The sequence below is a fragment of the Narcine bancroftii genome, chromosome 3, assembly GCF_036971445.1.
Source record: "Narcine bancroftii isolate sNarBan1 chromosome 3, sNarBan1.hap1, whole genome shotgun sequence".
Lineage (NCBI taxonomy): Eukaryota > Metazoa > Chordata > Chondrichthyes > Torpediniformes > Narcinidae > Narcine > Narcine bancroftii.
This window is the reverse complement of record NC_091471.1, coordinates 105,271,808-105,294,304: the sequence shown is the minus strand read 5'-3', so window position 1 is coordinate 105,294,304 and position 22,497 is coordinate 105,271,808. Positions and strand designations below refer to the sequence as shown.

General features: G+C 37.4%; 1 protein-coding gene across 2 annotated transcripts in view; it reads right to left on the bottom strand.

Annotated features, from left to right (window-relative positions):
• Nucleotides 1–17,120: 17,120 nt before the first annotated feature.
• commd8 (COMM domain containing 8) overlaps nt 17,121–22,497 on the bottom strand; it is a 28,593-nt gene continuing 23,216 nt past the window's right edge. For both annotated transcript variants that reach the window (XM_069924737.1, XM_069924736.1), the window contains one exon: nt 17,121–20,898. In XM_069924737.1, the coding sequence (XP_069780838.1) occupies nt 20,878–20,898 (21 nt within the window). In that variant the 3' untranslated portion in view covers nt 17,121–20,877. The remainder of the gene's footprint in view (nt 20,899–22,497) is intronic.

Here is a 22,497-nt window from a genome sequence, read left to right as displayed (position 1 = left end):
ACATTTTCTAACCCCCAAAAAATTTGGACACTAAAAGAAAGGCATTAATGAAAAACTTTAGGTGCCAGACAACAAGATTATCAGTCATTGATAATTCGTTGGCTTGGCTTCGTGGATGAAGATTTATGGAGGGGTATGTCCACGTCTGCTGCAGGCTCGTTGGTGACTGACCAGTCCAATGCGGGACAGGCAGGCACGGTTGCAGCGGTTGCAAGGGAAAAATGGTTGGTTGGGTTGGGTGTTGGGTTTTTCCTCCTTTGTCTTTTGACAGTGAGGTGGGCTCTGCAGTCTTCTTCAAAGGAGGTTGCTGCCCGCCGAACTGTGAGGCACCAAGATGCACGGTTGGAGGCGATATCAGCGCACTGGCGGTGGTCAATGTGGCAGGCACCAAGAGATTTCTTTAAGCAGTCCTTGTACCTCTTCTTTGGTGCACCTCTGTCTCAGTGCTCTGTGGAGAGCTCGCCATATAACACGATCTTGGGAAGGTGATGGTCCTCCATTCTGAAGACGTGACCCACCCAGCGCAGTTGGGTCTTCAGCAACATGGATTCGATGCTTGCGGACTCTGCCAGCTCAAGTACTTCGATGTTGGTGATGAAGTCATTCCAATGAATGTTGAGGATGGAGCTGAGACAGCGCTGATGGAAGCATTCTAGGAGCCGTAGGTGATGCCGGTAGAGGACCCATGATTCGTAGCCGAACAGGAGCGTGGGTATGACAAAGGCTCTGTACACGCTATATATCAATATAGATACTCAAAATATAATTATTATCACTAAATATCTGTGGTCACTTATGTTCTATCTACCAGACAAATATGACATCTTGATATTTATAAAACTGAAACAATGAAATGTGCTTTCTTTAATCTGACATTTACGACGCAGAAGGCAGATCCTTGGATCATTTGGAAAACTAAAGCGATTTCCAGTCTAATCCTAATTTTTTAAGTTCTTGGACATGATATTGTAGGTGTGCATCAAGTACTACTTAAAGGAGCAAAAAACAATCTGCTTAAGGAACTCTATAGGTCAAGCAGTATGACTGGTGGTGGTGGGGTGGAGTGGGGGGTACCATCAGTATTTCATGACTAAACCATTATCAAGACTGATAGTGAAGAGGGCAGACAGCCAGAAGTTAGTAGAGGATTGATGAACCAGGGAAGGGTGAAGGGTGATGGATAGGGTGAGAGGGGCAGTTGGGAGACAGATTGATTGATTGATGCCAAACAGAGTGACCAGGGAACAAGATGGAACAAGGTGAGACAGGCGACTGTGAAGGTGGAGACGGATAGTGGAGGATGATGAGTGTGAATAAAGATTACTACTGACGGAATTTGAGGTGATATTGGGAAAACTTTTGAGGGAGAGGTAGATACCAGAAAGGGAAAGAGGATGAGACTGGTTTGGGGGGTGGTTGGAAAGGGGGCAGAAAATCGAGAAAGAAGACCATGGGTGGATTGAAAGAAAGAAAGGAACACAGGTGAGGATTATCTGAAATTAGGAAATTCAATGTTCACACCATTGCATAGTAGAGTACTCAAGCAGAATATGAAGTGTTGTTCTTTTAGTTTGCATTGGGCCTCATCCTGGCAGTGGAGGACAGGTTGCTGTGGGTATAAGAAGGGGAACTGAAATAATAGGCAACTGGGAGCTCAGGATACAGATTGCAGATCAGTATGTACTCTCCTCAATTGTCACCAAGACTGTGCTTGGTCTTCCCGATGTACAGGATGCATTGATGGGTTTATTTAAAAATTAAAGCTTGTCTGTATCACTCCAGAATTTTTCAGACATTAAATGAATGAAAATTCTATTCCATACCCCTCCAATTCTTTTTACAAATTACTCTAAAGCCATCTTCACTAAGCAACCCCTTTCCATTATTAACTTCTCTGGTAATGAATATTTCTTAATATATGTGCAGTGAACCAAAAACTGTCATTTGCAATATCAACTTCTGATTTAAGAAATCATTTCTCCACTTCAGTATTGATATAAATGTTATGAAGATGCTGCATTTGTGCAGTGGATACAAACCAAAGGTCCAGAGATTTTTGGGGTTGAATCAATTTTACACACCAAGTAAATCTCCTATTACTCTATTCTAACCAAAAAAATCCAACTTATCCACTCTTTGCTCTTTGGTTAAATTCCTTCCTATTGTGACAATATCCTTGCATATTTGTCATTATACCTTTTATTTGCTTTCATATTCCACTAATAATATGGAATTATATTTGTGTTCCTGCTGTAACCAGTTCTAAAATTTCCTCTTTTCATATTTTATTAAAGTGAGACAGACAATGCCCTCGATAATATTTGGAACAAAGACATTTTTTTCTTCATTTGCCCCTGTGCTCCAGTTTTAAATTTGTAATCAATCAGTGCACATATAATTGAAGTGCACATTCAAGATTTTGTTCAAGGTTATTTGCATACATTTGTGTTTGACCAGGTAGAAATTACAACACTTTTTATACATAGTTACCCCATTTTAGGGCACCATAATATTTGGGACAATTGGCTTCACAGCTGGTTATGAGAACTCAGGTATGTTTAATTGCTTAAATGGTGCAGATATAAGAGAACTTGGCTTGCTTCTAAGCTTTTGATCACCTTTGGAGTCTGTAGTTGCAATTTTTCAATATGAGGACCAGGGTTTGCAAATAAAAATCAAAGAAGGTGAGGCTGAAAAGCAAGAATAAAACAGTAAGAGACATCGCCCAAACCTTAGGATGACCAAAATCAACAGTTTGGAGCATCATTAAGAAGAGTGTTCTGGTGAGTGCAGTAATTGCATAGGGACTGGTATTCCAAGGAAGATCTGCACTGCGGATGACAGAAGAATTCTCATCATAATGAATAAAATTACTGAATCATATGTCCAACAGATCAGAAACACTCTTCAGAGGCAGGTGTGGATGTGTCAATGTGTACTGTCCACAGAAGACTTCATGAACAGAAATACAGAGGCTACACAGCAAGGTGCAAACCATGGCAAAGGAGGCATGCTTTGGATCTTGGGTAGTTCATTTACACCTCCATACTTTACTCTTGCCATCACTCTGATGCAGGTTTGGTCTTAACTGTCTACAAGACCTTTTTTTTCCAAAATTCTGCAGGCTCTCTTAAATACTTGGTAAACTGTAATCTGGCCATACTTTCTGTGGCTAACTAGTTGTTTGTATCTCAGATCAATGACTCTTGCTATCATTTCAGATGAATGGTCATTAACTTGAACATTACATTTGGTGCCTGCTTCATAAATGGTGCATGATTTGCTCAGCATCTTCAATATTTCACTTATCTTCTATGGTTTTGGTAATGAAGTAATCCACAGGCCTTCTTAACCATTTTATCTACCTGTCCCACTATATTCAGCATATCTATATATTCAAGCCCTGGCCCCTCTTTATCCACTTAATTATAACCATTAATTTAAGTTTTAACCATTAATTAAAATTTTACGGACCATAGATTCAATTCTGCAGTACAATTTCTCTTCATTCGCTTTTGTGCGGTGCCATCCCTTTCCTTTCTGTGCCAGAAAATTATCCATTTTACCCAAACAGAATAAAAACCATACAAAGGGACTGCTGCATTACAACTGTAAAGGTTAAAACCTTCTGTTTTTGATTTGTAGTTAATTTTATGATTATCCCTTTAAGAAAGATGTTCTTTGTAGTGTTACCATAGTTCTTTGGCTTGGCTTCACGGACGAAGATTTATGGAGGGTTACTATAATGTCATATGTCATAATATCCAAGTGAACCGAGAGTTTGTATCTCATTCTCCAAAGAATCATGACAGAGATTTAAGTTCTCGAGATACTTTTCTTTGAATTTATCTTAATTTCATTTTATTTATTTTATATCTGTTTAAAGTTGAATATTATTATCATTATACAGTATGCTTTGTTAACTTATTATGAAAATCTCAATGCAAAGTTATGCAAAATTTTATATCAACACATTAAAGCTACTTACACCTGCAACTACAAAATTAGATATATTGAATTAATAAGATGGTAATTTGGAATATTGTTGCTTATGTTTCTGTAAAGATTACATGTTTTGAAATTGGGAAATATTAAAACTTGGAAAGTGTCATCTATATTCTTATTCAAAGAAAAGTTATGATTGTGAACTTTGGAATAAAGGTTAGTAATATATCAGGAAAAAAATTGTTAAGCATTTAAGCTTTAAAAAAGTTTAGTTCTCTGTGAGAAAATTATAGAAGCCTCTATGAGAACGTCTTTCTGAATGCAGACACCTGTGACCTTGAAAGAGATAACCCAACTGCTAGCAGACAGGATTTGGCAGGAAGCCCAGATGAATGTTTTGAAAAGAGCTGATAAGAAAGTTTGTGTGCAGAACACAGCCACAAGTCAGTCAGAGAAATCCTCTTAAAGGGACCAAGCAAGATACAAATTTGTTGACAGTTCCCAGGAGCCAGGAGAAGACAGGCTGCCATGTGAAGAACCCAAGATGGAGAAGAAGTCTTGTCAGGTTAAAGACCTCAAGCAAACAGCTCCTCTCAAAGAGCCATTTGGTTGTGAGTTGGGCCAGCATGGCAGACTGACAACACTTGGCAGATGGAGCCAGCCACCATTGAAGAAGTGTCTTCAACTACCAAGCAAGAAGAAGACTCCAATAAGGCACTGCAGACCTCATTAATGGGTTTAAAGATTAGTGCAACTGAAACAGATGAATATGCATTGCCAAATCCCACTGGTGTTGTACCGAACAAAATGTTGTAGAGACTCAATCAGCGGTATCTGACGTGGCTTTACGAGTATCAAAAGTTCAATTGTTTCTGAAAAGAGCCAAACCTTGAGTGTTCAGTCCTCAATTTCTTTTGCAACCTCAAGCAGATTGGCCTCAAAATCCAGAATAGTTAAAAGAATTTTCAATGGAGGATCCAGAAATCCAAAACACTAATGTGAATACTATTCAAATATTTAATGAGAATGATCTGATTATTCTTATAATTTTCTATTATTCTTCTTGGTTTCATTTGAAAAGGGCAGTGGCATGGATTCATAGGTTAAAATCTGTTTTTTTGCATTGTATCAAAAAAGAGAATCTGAAGTCTTGAAAGAAACAGTTGATGAAAATAAGAATTTGAAGGTTACAAAAACAAGTTGTGTTTACAAGTTAAATCCTATTCTTCTAAATGATGTATTGAGGGTAGGAAGAAGATTGGAAAAAGCAATAATACCAGAGGAAGTGAAACATCCAATTATATTAGCTAAGAAATTTCATATTTTTTAATTGTTTGACATATACATGAAAAATCAGGGCATGTAGGTTGTAATCATGTGTTGTCAGTGACTAGTGGAGTTCCTCAGGGATCGGTTCTCGGTTCACTGTTGTTTGTTATATATATTAACGATCTGGAAGTAGGGGTGGAGAATTGGATAAGCAAGTTTGCGGATGACACAAAGATTGGTGGTGTTGTGGACAGTGAGGAAGATTACCGTAGATTAAAAGGTGATTTAGGAAGGCTGGAGGTGTGGGGTGAGAAATGGCTGATGGAATTTAATACAGATAAGTGTGAGGTGTTACATTTTGGAAAGGAAAATCTAAATAGGTCATATGCATTAAATGGTAGGCTATTGAGATGTGCAGAGCAAAAAAGGGATTTAGGAGTTGTGGTAAATATTACCCTCAAGGCTGATACTCAGGTAGATGGTGTAGTGAAGAAAGCATTTGGAATGTTGGCCTTCATAAATCGGAGTATTGAATTCAAGAGTAGGGAGGTTATGATGAAATTGTACAAGGCATTGGTGAGGCCAAATTTGGAGTACTGTGTACAGTCTTGGTCACCAAATTATAGGAAAGATATAAACAAAATAGAGAGAGTGCAGAGAAGGTTCACGAGAATGTTGACAGGATTTCAAAGTTTGAGTTACAGGGAAAGGTTGTGCAGACTGGGGCTTTTTTCTCTGGAGCGTAGAAGATTGAGAGGGGACTTGATAGAAGTGTTTAAGATTTTAAAAGGGACAGACAGAGTAAACGTGGATAGGCTTTTTCAATTAAGAGTGGGGGAGATTCAAACTAGAGGGCATGGTTTAAGATTGAAGGGGGAAAATTATAAGGGGAACATGAGGGGAAATTTATTTACGCAAAGGGTGGTAGGGATGCGGAATGAGCTTCCGACAGACGTGGTCGAGGCGGGATCATTGGTTACATTTAAGGAAAGACTGGATAGTTACATGGATAGGAGAGGACTGGAGGGGTATGGACCGGGTGCTGGTCAGTGGGACTAGGAGGGTGAGGATTTGTTACGGCATGGACTAGTAGGGCCAAACTGGCCTGTTCTGTGCTGTAAGTGGTTATATGGTTATATGGAATTATGCCAGAAATATTGGATACTTGGTTGTTTCAACGTTGATCAAAAGAATATCAAAATGTGTTAATTGTCTATATTGCAAATACTAAACCTGGACAACAACAAATGGCAGGTTTGCCACAAGACAGAGTTTCATTTGATGAACCCCCATTTACATACCTGGGTGTTGATTATTTTGGTCCTTTCCAAGTAAAACAAGGAAGTGTTGAAAAATGATATGGAGCTAATCTTATTTGTTTGACTATGAGAGCAATTCACAATGAAGTAGTGTCTTCACTTGATACATATTCTTTTATCAATGTTCAACATTTTATTGCCAGACGTGGTCAAGTAAAAGCATTACATTCTGATAATGGATCTAACTTTACAGGAGCTCAACTAGTTATGAAAAGCAATTCAAAATTGGAATTAACATCAAATTCAAGATGCATTACTTCAAAAAGAAATTAATTGAATATTTAACCCACCCACAGGATCACATCATGCAGGTGTGTGGGAAAGAATGATTAGATCAATCAAGAAAATTCTTAATTCCATTTTGAATGGTCAAATATTGAATGATTGCAATCTTCAGACAGTATTGTGTGAGAATGAAGCTATTTTAAATAGTCATCCAATAACAAAAATTTCTGTTGATTGAAATGACATCGAGGCACTTACACCGAATCATCTCTTACTTCTTAAATCTAAACCTTTAATGCCTCTTGGTCAATTTCAGAAAGAAGATATTTAAGCAAGATGCAGATGGAGATAAGTCCAGTTCATTGCAGATTTATTTTGGAAAAGATAGATTAAAGAATACCTTTTATTATTACAAGAAAGACAAAAATGGTCTAAAACTAAACACAATTTTGTATGCGGAGACATTGTAATTATCATGGATGATTCTGCACCAAGAAATTCTTGGTTGCTGGGGAATATTGTGGAAACAGTTCCGGACAAAAAAGATTTCATTTGGCAAGCGTGGATTAAAACGAAGACTGGTTACTTAAATAGACTTATTACTAAAATCTGTCTTACAAGAAGCAGAAAGTTTTGATTTCTAATCTTATATTTAACATATTTACTTTTGTATCTGTAATAATAATTATTATATATTAGTCATTTATGTATATTAAGGACCAGAATGTAAAGGGTAAAACCTTGTGTTTTTGATTTGTATTTAATTTTATGACTATCCCTTTAAGAAAGTTTGTTGCTTGTAGTGTTTCCATAGTTACTATGACATCATATATCATTATATCCAAGCGGACCGAGAGTTTGTATCTCATTCTGTATCTCATTCTTCGAAGAATCATGACATATGTAAGCTCTCGAGATACTTTTCTTTGAATTTCTTGATTTCATCTTATTTTGTTTATTTCCTTTATATCTGCTTAAAGTTGAATGTTTTTTCTTATCATTATGAAAATCTCAATGCAAAGTTATGCAAAATGTTATATCAACATATATACTTATAGCTGCACCTACAAAGTTTGATATATTGAATAAGATGTTGTTACTAGCCCAGAGGACCCCAAAACCCAACAGCCATAGATATTCACCAAGACAAATCGTTACTTAAACAAAAATTGCTTTTAATTACCTTTAAACTTGAAAACAGAATCACAGTTTAACTTACCACTATTGACTTAACCCCCTTCAAATTCTAAGCGCACATATATGTAAGTTCGGAAAAGTTTTTTGATTCACAGTCCAATCTCACTTCTCATTCCTCCAAGTTTACTGGTTGCAGGCAATTCTTATACTGTACACAGAATTTTACATTGATGTATTTCACCAGGCTTTGGTGCTTGAAAGGTAAATGGTTACTGCTCAGGAAAGTTCTTGTCGGTTTTCAGAGAGATTTGTTGTACGCTGGACATCCACAACTGTTTCCTTTTTAGTCAGCCACTTCAGTGCAGAAACTTGCCCTCTCAGGGTTCTCCAGATATCATGAGAAACAATAACTTTAGTGCAGATATTTGAAAACTTCAGGAAAAAATATAATTCAGTCATTTCACTAATTTATTTAATTATTCTGCAACATTTTTGCCATATTTATCCTGCCTGTTAAAAGTTACAAATGGTAGAAGTTTAATCCCCTTCTTGCTAGATAGATTTAAAATATGTTAGGGTTTTATTTTACCTCTTTTGTTTTAAATCCAAAATAATGTGGTGACAGGACAAAAGAGGAGGGTCAGGGTCAATGTAAGGCAGCCACATCCTCATTGAATGAGAGAACACATCAGGAGGCCTCACAAATTTCTGCAGATTCTTACTCTTTCAGGTGGCAAACTTTTACTCTAATTTTTTCAGTCCTTCAAACAGACTCCTTTGTCATGTCTGAGGCAGGCAGAACTTGGTCACAGTCTCTCAAGGAGAAATTACTTTTTTTGCAATTAATATCACATTTGGACCAATGTCTTCTTGATTACCTACAGATTTGTATATATCACAACTTTCATACAAGTACAAACTACTGATATATCAAGTCTTACTTGTCCCAGCCACTCAGTTAAGCAAGATACACCAACAATGTGCCATGATACAAAAAAGATCATAAATATAAAAGATAGGCAAATAAGTATTCTCAGCTTCAGAGTGCAAAAACAAAATGTTTCAGTAGTGCAGACAGATCTTTTAATGGTCCTGGAGTAGAGTCACGTTGCTGTTGGGGGAAAAATGCTTTTGAGTGTAGGTGGTGCCAGACTTCAAGGTAATAGCAAAGAAATTGAGATCCTATGTGATGTTGGTTGCCTTCATGAGGCAGTGCCTCAGACTGATGCATTAAAATTAACAGAAGGACAGTGCCGATTGTGGACTTAGCTAGCATGCCACTTTCTTGCAGCTGAGTTTCCAAAGCAGGCCATGATGCAATCAGTCAGTATATTTTCCACAGGACACCTATATCAGTTTGATAATGTATTCAGTTGGTGTGCCCTCAATATGCCGGCTCCAGAATTCTTCTGATATATGGTTATGAAGAAACATGAAGTTGCTACCCTTTACAATGCCATCCTGCCCATGACAGAGTGTGGACTTTAGGAAGAGGAAGCTGATGGACCACCAATCAACTCCTTAGTCATGCTGACAATGAGAACAAAATGGTTAGCCCAGCACCACACAACGAGATTATCACACTACATCTTATATTATGTATGACCTGTTATTCAGCCAATAAATATGCTGTAACTGAATTTATAGATTGGGCAGGATCCAAACATAGCTACAGAATCATGGCTATATAAGGATTTAAAACAAATTTAATAATTTTGTCCTACTTTTTAAAATCAGTGAGTTTTACTGATTACTTATTGTTGTTTCCAGGATTTCTAGTCAACGGCAGATTACAGTTTTCCCCTTCTTAATGACAGATCTGTAAACAAATTTGATAGAAACAGATCCATTTTGAACTGATAGTGTAAATAAAATGAAAGACTTTCATCTGTTGTATACCTTGGTGAGCTTTCTAAAGTGAAAATAAGTAACTTTTATTTAAAAGCACGATTTAAGATCAACTGAAATTCAGTGTCCAATTTGAAGTCAATTTTAAAGTAAATCAATATCTGAAAGAAAAATTGTTTATTATTGAAACAATTGCAGTGCATCTGTAATTTCATGTTAAAATTATTTTCAGAAATTACTAGACCAATAAAGTTAAATTATAATTAAATAATATTATTCAACTTTTATAGTCCACAAACCAAGAACTAAGGAGGGCTTTAGCACTTAGGATAGACCTTTAAAAAATCTATACAATACCTGGTATCAAGTGCTTCAGAAACTTTTGGATGCATGGATCTTTAAAAAGCAATGGCAAGTTTACAGATGCATAATTCTATTTAATTGAGTGCCTGACTGAATCCCAGGTACCATGCCAGAACATCCATAGTAAATTTAGGTCACTGCAATTGCTGCTGGCAGGTTTCTAATTGGCTTGGTATGTCGTCAAGTGTAAACTGGGCAATTGGATAGGACAGGGAAACCATAAGAAGTAATTGGGTGGGGGATTCTGGGAGCCAGAAACAGATAATATGTATAATAAGGTTAAAATACCTTTCAACGTGGCAATTGCCAGAGGATTCTGTATTTTCCTGAGTGACGCTGCTTTAAATTTGGAGTGTCCAAAATATCTTATTTTTACCTGAAAAAGGAGTTTGTAATTCAAAGTTCATTTTCTGCATTTGCCAAGGGAACAAGTTGCACAATTCCCACAAGCAATACTTTTTATTTTGAAGGATTCAACTTCAGATTTGGATTTGTAACACGAAAAAGCATCATTTTATTGAGCACTGTCTCTACTTCATTAATTTTAACAAAGGAAAAGCAACCATTTTTAATACTAATTGCCACTAAGTATATTTACAGCATGCATTATACAGTGTTTAAATTATGAAAAAAATACAAGTCAGAAAGATAATACAAACAATTTTTATATGTTCTTCATCCACTTTCTGCAACTTTCAATAATTACTATAATAGCTAATTAGATAAAGAGACTATTACAAGGTCACATGATGCAGTGGAGAAAGGAGGACTGAGCCCTGGGGCTCCTCAGAAGAATTAAAACCTCTCAAAATCTCCATTAAACTAGCTAAAAAACTAGAACATGATAAAAAAAAAACAAAGGCATAAACATGGAAATTCAATTACCAATCAAAATTCAGCCTCTATAGTAGAATCCATCTCAGCAAGGGAGATTAGGAAGGCAGCAAGATGGTGGCCGCAAATGCCTTGAGGTCTAGGGAGGGATCCATCCTGGAATGGGGCCAGACCAGGAGCAGCTACTGAAGGAGGGGATTTTCATATTCTCCATCAGGAAATTCAAAGAAGTACTGAAGCTGTCTCTACTAAATCGGACACCAAAATGTAAGAGATTAACCAGTCCATCTCAGGACTTAAAACCATGTTAAACCAGCTGACCTCCCGAGTGGCTTTCGTGGAAGATCGCATTGGGATAGTAGAGATTCGACTAACTGAGATGGATTTGTGTTAAGGAAAATGACTTTCCACCAGGATAAATAGACCAGTTAGAAAACTTCAGTAGGTATAATAATGTCCATATCATTAACCTGAAGGAAGGCTCGAGGAAAAGGACCCTGTAGAATTCTTGGATGAAAACACTTGAGTCAACCATAGTGATTGAGCGAGCTCATCGAGTTTTTGCTCCTGGCCCATCTGCAGGCCACAGACTGAGACACATCCTGATACGTCTGTGGATTATATATGACAAATGGCCAGTGCTATTCTTTCCTGACCAAGTGCGAGTCTAATGAAGCATAGGAGGGAGTTCGATCAAGTCCGGTCTAAGAACATTCCCTTTGCCTTGCTTCACCCAGCAACACTGAGGGTCATACCCTTGATGAAGGGAGGAGATTCTTCAAAGTGCCCAGAGAAGAGACAACATTCTTTCATAATTAGCCAGGAGGAGAATAAAATGGTGAGTTAGAGCAGGTGGAGGAAAATTAGTAGTCACTTTTTCCACCTATAATGGATAGACGAGTTCTGAATTAAACCAATTTATATTGACGAGTTTCTATAGTAGCTGATTTTCACAGTAATTGTTCCTGAGTTTGGCATTTAAAAAACCTATTACTGTATTAAAAATTGAATAATCTTGTATAATAGTTCATATTTTTTAGAGCTCAAAATGGTTAAAAATTAGTTAGATATGCACATCCCAGTCTAATGGGGAAGGTAATGCCGAATGTTCAGAAGTCTGCATTGGCTTTTTATTTTTATTCTTATTTTTAAATGTCAACCTTGTCAGTGCCTTATCTAATCTTTTGCTATTCTGTTACAGGAGATACATTTTTATTTGTATAGAGATTTTACAGGACATAACACTTTGGTATATATATATATATATATATATATGTGTGATTACTGTTGATAAGGTAGTGAAATTTGTCAGTTTTAATGTGAATAGGCTGAATGGACAGGTTAAAAGGAAACTTGAGTCTTGACACACCTGAAAAAAAATACAAACTTATATTGCCTTTATACAAGAAACACACCTTACTGCACAGGAGCATAAGAAACTAAGGAGAGAATGAGAAGGACATGTAATATTGTCATCTTTTAATTCCAATGCCAAATGTGGGGGGGGGGGGGGGGGGAGGTGGTGGTGGGGTAGCCATCCTGATAAATAAAAACACACCAGTAATGATTGGAGAAACTATCATTGTCCCGTCAGGCCGATATGCATTAGCTAATTATCAGCTTTACTCAGAGTCCTGGACACTTTTAATCCTATACTCACCTATTCAAGATATCTTCAAGGTTTCAGGGGGTGACTTCAATTTCTGTTTGGATCCTACCCTGGACAAATCCTGGACAAAGATTTTAATTTGATAGATGTATGAAGGCAAACACACTCTCAAACCAGGGACTTCTCCTTTTATTCTGCCCCCCCCCCCCCACCCCCCCCCACCATGACTCCCATACCAAGATTGACCTCTTTTTGCTATCAGCACAGTTAATTCACAGAATATTAGAATTTGACTACCTATCTAGAACTTTGTCTGATTATTTGCCTCTGACTCTATTTTAATGCCAGAAAAAAAATCAACTAGCTCTCACATGTCAAACTCTGGCCCGCGGGCCAAATTTGGCCCGCGATATAATTATATTTGGCCCGCAAGATCATATCAAAAATGTATTAGAGGTGGCCCGCTGGCCGCCGCGCCAGTATAGCGCATGCACAATAACCGCTGTGTCCCAGGGTGAGAGAGAGAGAAAAATCCTGGTCCTTGAAAAGTAGTGGTGAGTGGTTTTATAAACACGCTGTCGTGTCCCCACACCCACCCCCCCACCGCAGCGCGGCCTGGCCGGTGTCAGGGGAAGCCAAGGCCGCTTCCCAGCGCCCGGAACCCCAGTGGCACAGCGTTTCTTGGAGCTGCAGATGGAGTCGGGACGCCGGAGGGAAGATTGGGGCTCCCCGCCGGGCGATGGGGGTGCCAGCCACCGGCCGCCCTGCGCCTTCCTTTTCTTTTCTTTTTCAATCTTTTTATTATTATTATAATTTATAAACACATACAGTTCAAAGAGATATAAAAAAAATACATAGTAAGTAATGAATTAATACAGAGATATTAAACAATATTACAGAATAAAAATATATCATAAAAAAATTTTTTTGATCAGTTTAGGGTGTGAACTATCTCTAAAAAAAAGATATAATTAATAACAATATGAAAAAAGAGAAAAAAAACCCCAAAAAAGAAGAAAAAACAAATCTGAATTAAAAAAAAACTTAAAAAAAACAAAAAAAATCCTACAGATATAGCTAAACCACGCCGATCACTCCGATCTCATCTTACAGCCCAATTATCATACATAATCATAGAAAGAAAACAGAGCCAGATCAACTCACCACAAATGAAAATATTGAATAAATGGTCGCCAGGTTAACTCAAACTTAGAAGGGGATTCATAGACAGAGTTTCTAATTTTCTCTAAATTTAAACATAGTATAGTTTGGGTAAACCATTGGAAAACAGTGGGAGGATTTACCTCTTTCCAATTTAATAGTATAGATCTTCTAGCCATTAGTGTAAGAAAAGCAATCATACGATCCGCAGGAAGAGATAAATAAGTCAAATCTATCATAGATAATCCAAAAATTGCAGTAATGGGATGTGGTTGTAAATCAATATTCAAAACAGTAGATATAATGGAAAAAATTTCCTTCCAATAATTCTGTAAAGAGGGACAGGACCAAAACATATGTGTCAGGGAAGCTATTTCCAATTGACATTTATCACATATAGGATCGATATGAGAATAAAAGCGATGGAGTTTATCTTTAGACATATGAGCTCTATGAACAACTTTAAACTGTATTAGTGAATGTTTTGCACATAGAGAAGAAGAGTTTACCAGTCGCAGAATTTTATTCCAATTTTCATTAGAAATATGAAGGTTGAGTTCTCTTTCCCAATCATTTTTAAACTTTTCAAAAGTCTCAGAATTTATTTTTGTAATTATATTATATAATTTAGATATCACACCTTTTGGAGGGAATTTTGAATATAGTATATCCTCTAAAACAGCCGTAGTCTCCCGATTGGTAAAAGAGGGTAAAGTCGAAACTAAGAAACTCCTAATCTGCAAATATCGAAAGAAATGAGATCGAGGTAAATCATATTTCATGGATAATTGTTCAAATGACATGAAAGAGTTATCCAAGAATAAATCCAAAAAGCATGTTATACCTTTAACTTTCCAGAGTAAATAAGCTTGATCAATTAGAGAGGGATGAAAAAGGAAATTTAGTACAATAGGAGTTTCCAAGATAAAATGACTTAGGCCAAAAAATCTCCGGAATTGAAACCATATACGTAGTGTATGTTTAGCCATTGGATTATCAAATTGTTTATATAATTTAGTAAGAGTAAAAGGGAGAGCAGCTCCCAAAATAGAGCTAATTGAAAAATTTTGTATTGGTTTAATTTCTAAATTTACCCAATGGGGATTTAGAGATAATTCTGAATAATTCAACCAATACCTTAAGTAACTAATATTAATTGCCCAGTAATAAATTCTAAAGTTGGGTAATGCCAACCCTCCCTCTAGTTTAGATTTCTGTAAATATTTTTTCCCCAATCTAGGATTCTTGTTTTGCCAGATATACGAGGACAATTTAGAATCGACCTTATCAAAAAAAGATTTAGGAACAAAAATAGGTATAGCTTGGAATATATATAAAAATTTAGGTAAGTTCATCATCTTAATAGCATTAATTCGGCCTATCATGGATAGGGATAATGGTGACCAATTGGTAAGTAAACTGCCGATCAGGTCCAATAGAGGGAAAAAATTAGTCCTAAATAAATCTTTATGTTTTTTAGTAATCTTAATCCTTAAATATATAAAATGGTCTCTAGCTATTTTAAAAGGTAAACTATCATAAATAGGGACCCATCCATTAAAAGGGAATAATTCACTTTTATTTAAATTCAGTTTATATCCCGAAAAATTACTAAATTGGGCTAATAAAGATAAAACTGCAGGAATAGAATTTTCAGGATTGGAAATATATAACAATAAATCATCTGCATATAGTGATACTTTATGAATATCCCTGCAACGAATAATACCAGTAATATTGGGTGCTTCTCTGATAGCAATTGCCAAAGGTTCTAAAGCTAAGTTAAATAATAAAGGGCTAAGGGGGCACCCTTGCCTGGTGCCCCGAAATAATCGAAAATATGGTGATCTTTGGGTATTAGTAAAAACCGAGGCAACTGGGGAATTATAAAGAAGTTTAATTCAAGATATAAATATCGGACTAAAATTAAATTTTTCAAGAACTGTAAATAAATAAGGCCATTCTACTCTATCGAAGGCCTTCTCAGCATCTAGTGAAATAACACATTCTGAAGACTTATGTGAAGGAGTGTAAATAATATTCATCAATCTTCTAATATTAAAGGAGGAATAACGATTTTTAATGAATCCAGTCTGGTCTTCAGAGATAATATATGGTAATATCTTCTCTAGGCCCTGCGCCTTCCCACCGGACCAGTGACGGGTGCCCAGAGTACACGTGGAGAGCGAGGCTGGTCGGTCAGGTAGGGTGGAACCCCCCGCCAATCTCGGGAGTGGCGTGGGCTGGATCGGGATTAGCCGCGCTCACCTGCTCCTCCACTGCTGACCGGGATCCCAGCGCAGTCCTGAGCGCGGAGACTGCCCTGGAAAGGTCCTGGGACACCGGCACGGAAAGAAGAGCAGGGTCCGTAGAACATTACAGATCAGAAACAGGCCCTTCGGCCCTTTGACTCTACCTCATGAAAACACAACACTGGAGAAACTCAGCAGGTTAAACCGTATCCTTTATCCAGCAGAGAGGTACCTGACAATGTTTGGCCCTTGATCCCCCTCATCAATGTATGAGCGAAAGTCTGTGGTTCTCGTAAAAACACCAGAAGGGAGAAACTCAGCAGGTCAAAGGGGGTCCGGGAGAAACTCAGCAGGTCAAAGGGGGATCCGGGAGAAACTCAGCAGGTCAAAGGGGGGTCCGAGAGAAACTCAGCAGGTCAAGGGGGAATGGGTCCGGGAGAAACTCAGAAGGTCAAGGGGAGGGGGTCCGGGAGAAACTCAGCAGGTCAAGGGGGGTCCAGGAGAAACTCAGCAGGTCAAGGGAGGTCCAGCAGAAACTCAGCAGGTCAAGGGGGGTCCGGGAGAAACTCAGCAGGTCAAGGGGGGTCCGGGAGAAACTCAGCAGGTCAAGGGGGGTCCAGGAGAAACTCAGCAGGTCAAGGGGGGTCCGGCAGAAATTCGGGGGGGCCTGACCTCGCCAGGACCGTTGCCCACTCCCCCTCCCTGCCACAGGCCGACCCGCGACTCACGGTGATGGGGCCGCTGATCCACCGAGATGCCGCCCTGCAGCGAGAGACGATGCTCCCACACTGTCGTTGTCCAACCCGATCGCCCGCAAACCCCGCCCTCCCGCACACAGGCCTGAGTAAGGATTATGAACTTTAATCTCAGGATAAAACGATCTTCCAATAGTTTCATGTCACAGTGATAAATATATTCCTGGTTAAAAATGGTCCTGCACCTGGATACAAGCTCATTAGGCATAAAACTTGAAAAGTGTGTAAATCAAAGGATATCTGTACCAATGGAAAAAGGGCATGGCAAATAGCCCTGCTAGAGTTCATGCCCACAATCAGTCACCCATTTGATTGTTTCAGGAATCATGTTATTCTCCCACATTCTCAATAGCCCTCAGATTTTACTATTCGACAGCACACTAGCAACATTTGACAAATCCTCTATAGAGAAATATTATTTATTGAATATTTTATTTCTCATTTGTTAATGCTTCTGGAAAGAGTTTATCCAAAACTATTATTAAACATTTATTTTAATAAGAAAAAGTTTAACATTACATATGTTGAAAGAAGAGAAAACATACAGATGTTGTTGAAAATTTTCAATAAATATTTAGTTCGGCCCTCAACTTAGTCCAAGTTTTTAATTTTGGCCCTCCGTGAATTTGAGTTTGACACCCCTGAACTAGCTCATACAGATGACATCTGAATCCTACCCTACTTCAAAAACCAGAATTTTGAAAAGTTATTAAGAGACCAGATAAAGTTGTTCTGTGAGATAAAATAAAATAATTGGGAGCAGAGGGTCAGTTTATGGGTCGTGTTAAAAGCCTACCTTAGGGAGACAGATAATCTCATATCCAAAAGGTATTAAGAAGAAATACATGGCAGACGTAGGAGAACTAAAAATAGAAATTCTGCAATTGGAAAAGGAGTTTCAACAGTCTAACTCTAAGGAAATATATAAATTGCTTGTAAACAAAATAAAACACATATAAACACATTCACTGTACAAAATTTAAAAAAAGTTATGAACTAAACAAAAGATATTATGAATCGGGGAAAAAAAATCAAATAAAGTCTTGTCCTGGCAATTGAAAGCAGAGGAAAGTTTGAGAACAATTAATTCAATTCAGACGAAAGTGTGCTCAGTCTCATATAATCCAACATAAATCAATGACACACCTATACAAATTTATATAAATCAGAATCCCCAGAAGACCTAACTAAGATTGATGACTTCTTATTCACTGTTGAACTGCTCAAACTTGACCAAGAAGATCAAGCAAATTTGGACCTCCCCTTTACTTCAAAAGAAATTGAAAAAGCCTTAGGCTCACTACAGTCCAAAAAATCACTGGGGAGGACTGCTTCCTGCCAGAATTTTATAGAGAATTTAAGACTTACTTATACTCCTCATCATGGATGTAATTAATTTATTGTCTAAAACTCAATCTTTTCCAGAATCATTTTCTACTGCCATAATTCCTATGATCTATAAGAAAAACAGGGACCCATTAAAATGCTCCTCATTTTGGCTCATTTCATTACTAACTTCAGATTACAAATTGATTTCTAAGGCCATAGCTAACAGGCTTGGCCAATACTTGCCAAAATTAATAAATCCAGACCAGAATGGCTTTATTTGGAAATGCCGATCAGCCAACAACCCAAGTAGGTTTTTTCAATATTATCCACCATGCAAAGTCCAAGAATGCACTGAGTGTTGCAGTGGCTCTGGATCCTGAGAAAGCCATTGAGAGGCTAGAATGGCCATATTTATTTTTAGTCCTAGCCAAGCTTGGGTTTGGGCAATTGTTTATTAACTGGGTTAAAACTCTTTATTACAGACCCAAAGACAGGGTCACCACTAATGAACAGATCTCGACAGCATTCGTTTTGAGCAGGTCGAGTCGACAAGGTTGTCCCTTTTCTCCAGGAATTTTTTGCCTTGGCTATTATGCCCTTAGCAGAAGCAATTAGCAAGACTTAGAAATAAAGGGTTTTATGGTGAATTAGAAAAATCACAAAATTAATCTAATGGCAGACAATGTAATCTTGTACTTAACAGATACAGTTAATTCCCATACTAAAATACACACCTTATTAAAAGCTTATGGCGAAGTTTCAGGATAGAAGATAAACTGTGAAAAAAGTGAAATAATTCCACTAACAAATTTTGATCACACTGAGTATCAGCAATCAAGTCCATTCAAATGGTCCTTGGGTGGCATTAAATACCCTGTATAATAATCTTCAGAATTTATACAAACTTAATTATCTCCCGTTACTTAGTCAAATTGAATAAGATTTGAGTAGGTGGGTGAACTTGCCCATCACTGATTGGCAGAGTCAACTGTGTGAGGATGAATATGTGGCCAAGTATCTTTTCCAGTCCTTGCCTATTCCACTACCCTAAACCTTTTAGGAGGCATTAGATTAGGAGACATCCGGTTGCCTAAATTCAAAAAATATTATTTGGTGGCTCAAATGAGATAAATTTCTTCATTTTTTGAGGGTGATGATGCCCCCTCCTGGGTACAAATTGGATTTCACTCCCTAAAAGAGGTGTACAATTATTTTGTTCATAAATGGAATTCCAGAATTCCACAACCCCATTTTAAAACACTTGGTTGGAACATGATGCGAGTCCTGTGAAGGCTCTGGATTGAAAAGAGGATTGTAATAGAAAGCACCTTTAAGACAGAATGACCTCATACCCATGACTTTGAACAATGAGTTTCTGGAAGCCTGGTATCATAATGGGATACAACGTCTGAAAGTTTGTCATTTGAACAGTTGAAGAAGAAATATAACTTGCCCAACAAGACGTTATTTTGTTATCTCCAGTTAAGATCCTGAAATTACTTTACTGAGACTCAATGAAGTTGAGAAACTACTCCTAGAAGAAAGTGTAAATAAATTTATTTCTAGAATGTACTTTCTATAGATGAGTGAGAGTCCAAAGCCAGGTTTGCATAAATCTAGAGTGAGATTGGAGTCAGATTTAGACATAACAATTGATGAACAACTGATCAGATCTATATGTAAGGGAAGTTAATTGGCTACTATCAATGCCAGGTTTGGATTGGTCACTATAATTTTCTCCATCAGCTCTACCTCACCCCACAGAAATTACATCCATACAAACCTGAGTTTAATATTAGAGATATGTTTTAGGTGTGGGATAGAGGTTGATTCCTTCTTACACTCTACCTAAATGAAGGTGAGACCCTCTGGTGTGGCTTGTGTGACATCCTAACTAAGATCACAGAAGTCACCTTCCCAGTAGACCCAGAGCTTTGTCTTCTGGGGAATTTTACAAATGTTAATAGATCGCTAACTAAATTCCAAATTAAATTCACAGAAATTGTCTTCTGTATGGCCAGAAAATGCACAACAATAACATGGAAATCAGACTCCCATCTCCTCATTAATAAGTAGCCTTCAGAAATGAAAAGGTCACATAGTCTTAGCAGGGGATATAACAGCTTCCTAAAAATCTGGCAGCCCTATTTAGTATAGGTACCTCACTGGTGCCACCATAGGGTTATGACTGCTACTGACTAGCCAGCAGTACTGTACGCACTGACAATGGGATTTTTCAGTTTTTTTCTTTGTTTTTTTTCCCATTTAATTGGGCATACAGAGAGGAGGGGTGTGGAGGGATGGGTTCTCTTGATGTTTTGTATTTTGTATGGTTGTTGATTGTTAAATATATTTGAAATGATAAAATATTACAGAAAAAACTATTACAAGTAGAACCATACACTAGGTTGGCTCTTGTTCAAATCAAGTAATGTTTCTTCAATGTATTTTTTATTTCTACTTGGATAAGTTAGTACTAATCTTCATTGTTAAAAGTATGAGTTATAGCTACAGCTGAAAAAATATGAAAATGTTTTTGTCCATTTTAGTAATATAACATTGGAAAATAATTGAAATTATCATATAAACCTTAAAGGTTGATATTATCAAGGCAAATTATACAGAAATATAATGAAACACTGAATTTCAAAAACATTAACAAGCATTAAAAAAAAACAAATTAGGTTGACAAAATATTGGGAGTTCCAAAGGCTTATTTACTTATTTATGGAATTTGATCTTCTTCCACTTCAGTATCAGTGCAAAGTTCAAAGCAGTTCTCAATCTTCATTGGAAATGTTACAGAAATAGGTGCTAATTGTTATATCCAGTCATTTTACTTGTAGAACAATCTGTAACAAGAGAACTCAGTAAATTAAAAAGGTCATTGAGTGTGTGTCAAGCAATCTGTAAGTTAACTTACATCAAACATATTAAGGAATCATTATACTCTTCATTTCAGTTTTTCACCAACAGAATACTGTTCATGGTGATGAAGACATGTACATTTTGACCATATTCATTATTTTATTAATTTAAATTAGTTGGTGACCCTGCAATGGTTTCTGCCAGGCTAAACACAATCTTGTCCTATTACATGAAGGTTTGTCAATTTCCATTGCAAATTGCATGCCATACTAGTTAGTGACTGTATTGAACTTGCAGGGACCCCAGGTACAATCATAAAAATCTGAGAGCAATTCACCTTAGGTCAATGTCATACACTCACTCCCTCCTCACTGCAATTCAAAAAGATGATTAAAAGCAATACAAATTTAATATTTTGTTCTGGAAAACAATATTAGTTCTGTTCACTTTTCTGTGTCATTAGTACATCTATTTCTCATCCAAAATATAATTATGAACCAAATTAAGTTCAGAGTGAAATTTTACCATCTCCATATAACATTTACCTAATATTTTTCCTATGAACAAAGAATAGTACAAGCCCTTATGCCCATAATGTTGTGCTGACCTAGTTTGTAAATCTACTCAACAATTTAATCCTTCCCAACCTCACACCCATCACTCTCTATTTTTCTTGTAGCCTTGTGCCTAAGAGTTCCCATAGTACCAATCTCCATCACCAGCCCTGGAAATGTATTCTACGCACTCATCACTCTCTGTGTAAAAAAAAAAGTACCAGTACCTCTCATACCTCCTCTAAACATCACCTTATAAAGATGTCCTCTGGTATTTGCTATTGACACCCTAGGAAAAAAGGAGCTGGCTGTCCACCCCATCTGTGCCTCTCCTAATCTTATATACTGTACCTCTATTGTCACCTCTAATCCTTTGACTCTTGCTTCATAAGTGTCCAATTCAGGAAACATCTTAGCAAATTTTCTGTCCATATCTGAGGATGATGCTGCCTTCAGGATTGGGAATCCAAGAAAATCTTCCCGTCCCAACAGAATATCCGGCTGAGAATTAAAAATATGTGCTGACCAACTTTCCAAAGTATTCATAGATATCTTCAACATCTTACTCCAGCAGGCTTGTTTCAAACAAGCGTCAATTGTACCGCTGCCCAAGAAGAGTGTAGTAATCTGTCCAAATGACTATTGACTAGTGGACTCATATCAACACTGTTAAAGTGTTTTGAAAGGCTAGCGTTGAAGCACATCAGCTCCTGTCTGAGCAGCAATATAGATCCATTCCAATTCGCTACCTTTGCAAAAAGTCTATGGCGAATGCCATCTCAATGGTTCTACACAAAGACCTGGAACACATGTTCAGCAAAGATGCTCTTTATTGACTATAGTTCAGCATTTAACACCATCATGCCCTCAAAACTGATCAGCAAACTACAAGACCCGAGACTCAACATACCACTGTGTAATTGGATCCCGGATTTTCTCACCTCCAAACCACAATGAGGATTAGTAAGAACATCTCCACAATCTCCATCAGCAATGAAGCACCACAGGGCTGCGTTCTTAGCCCCCTGC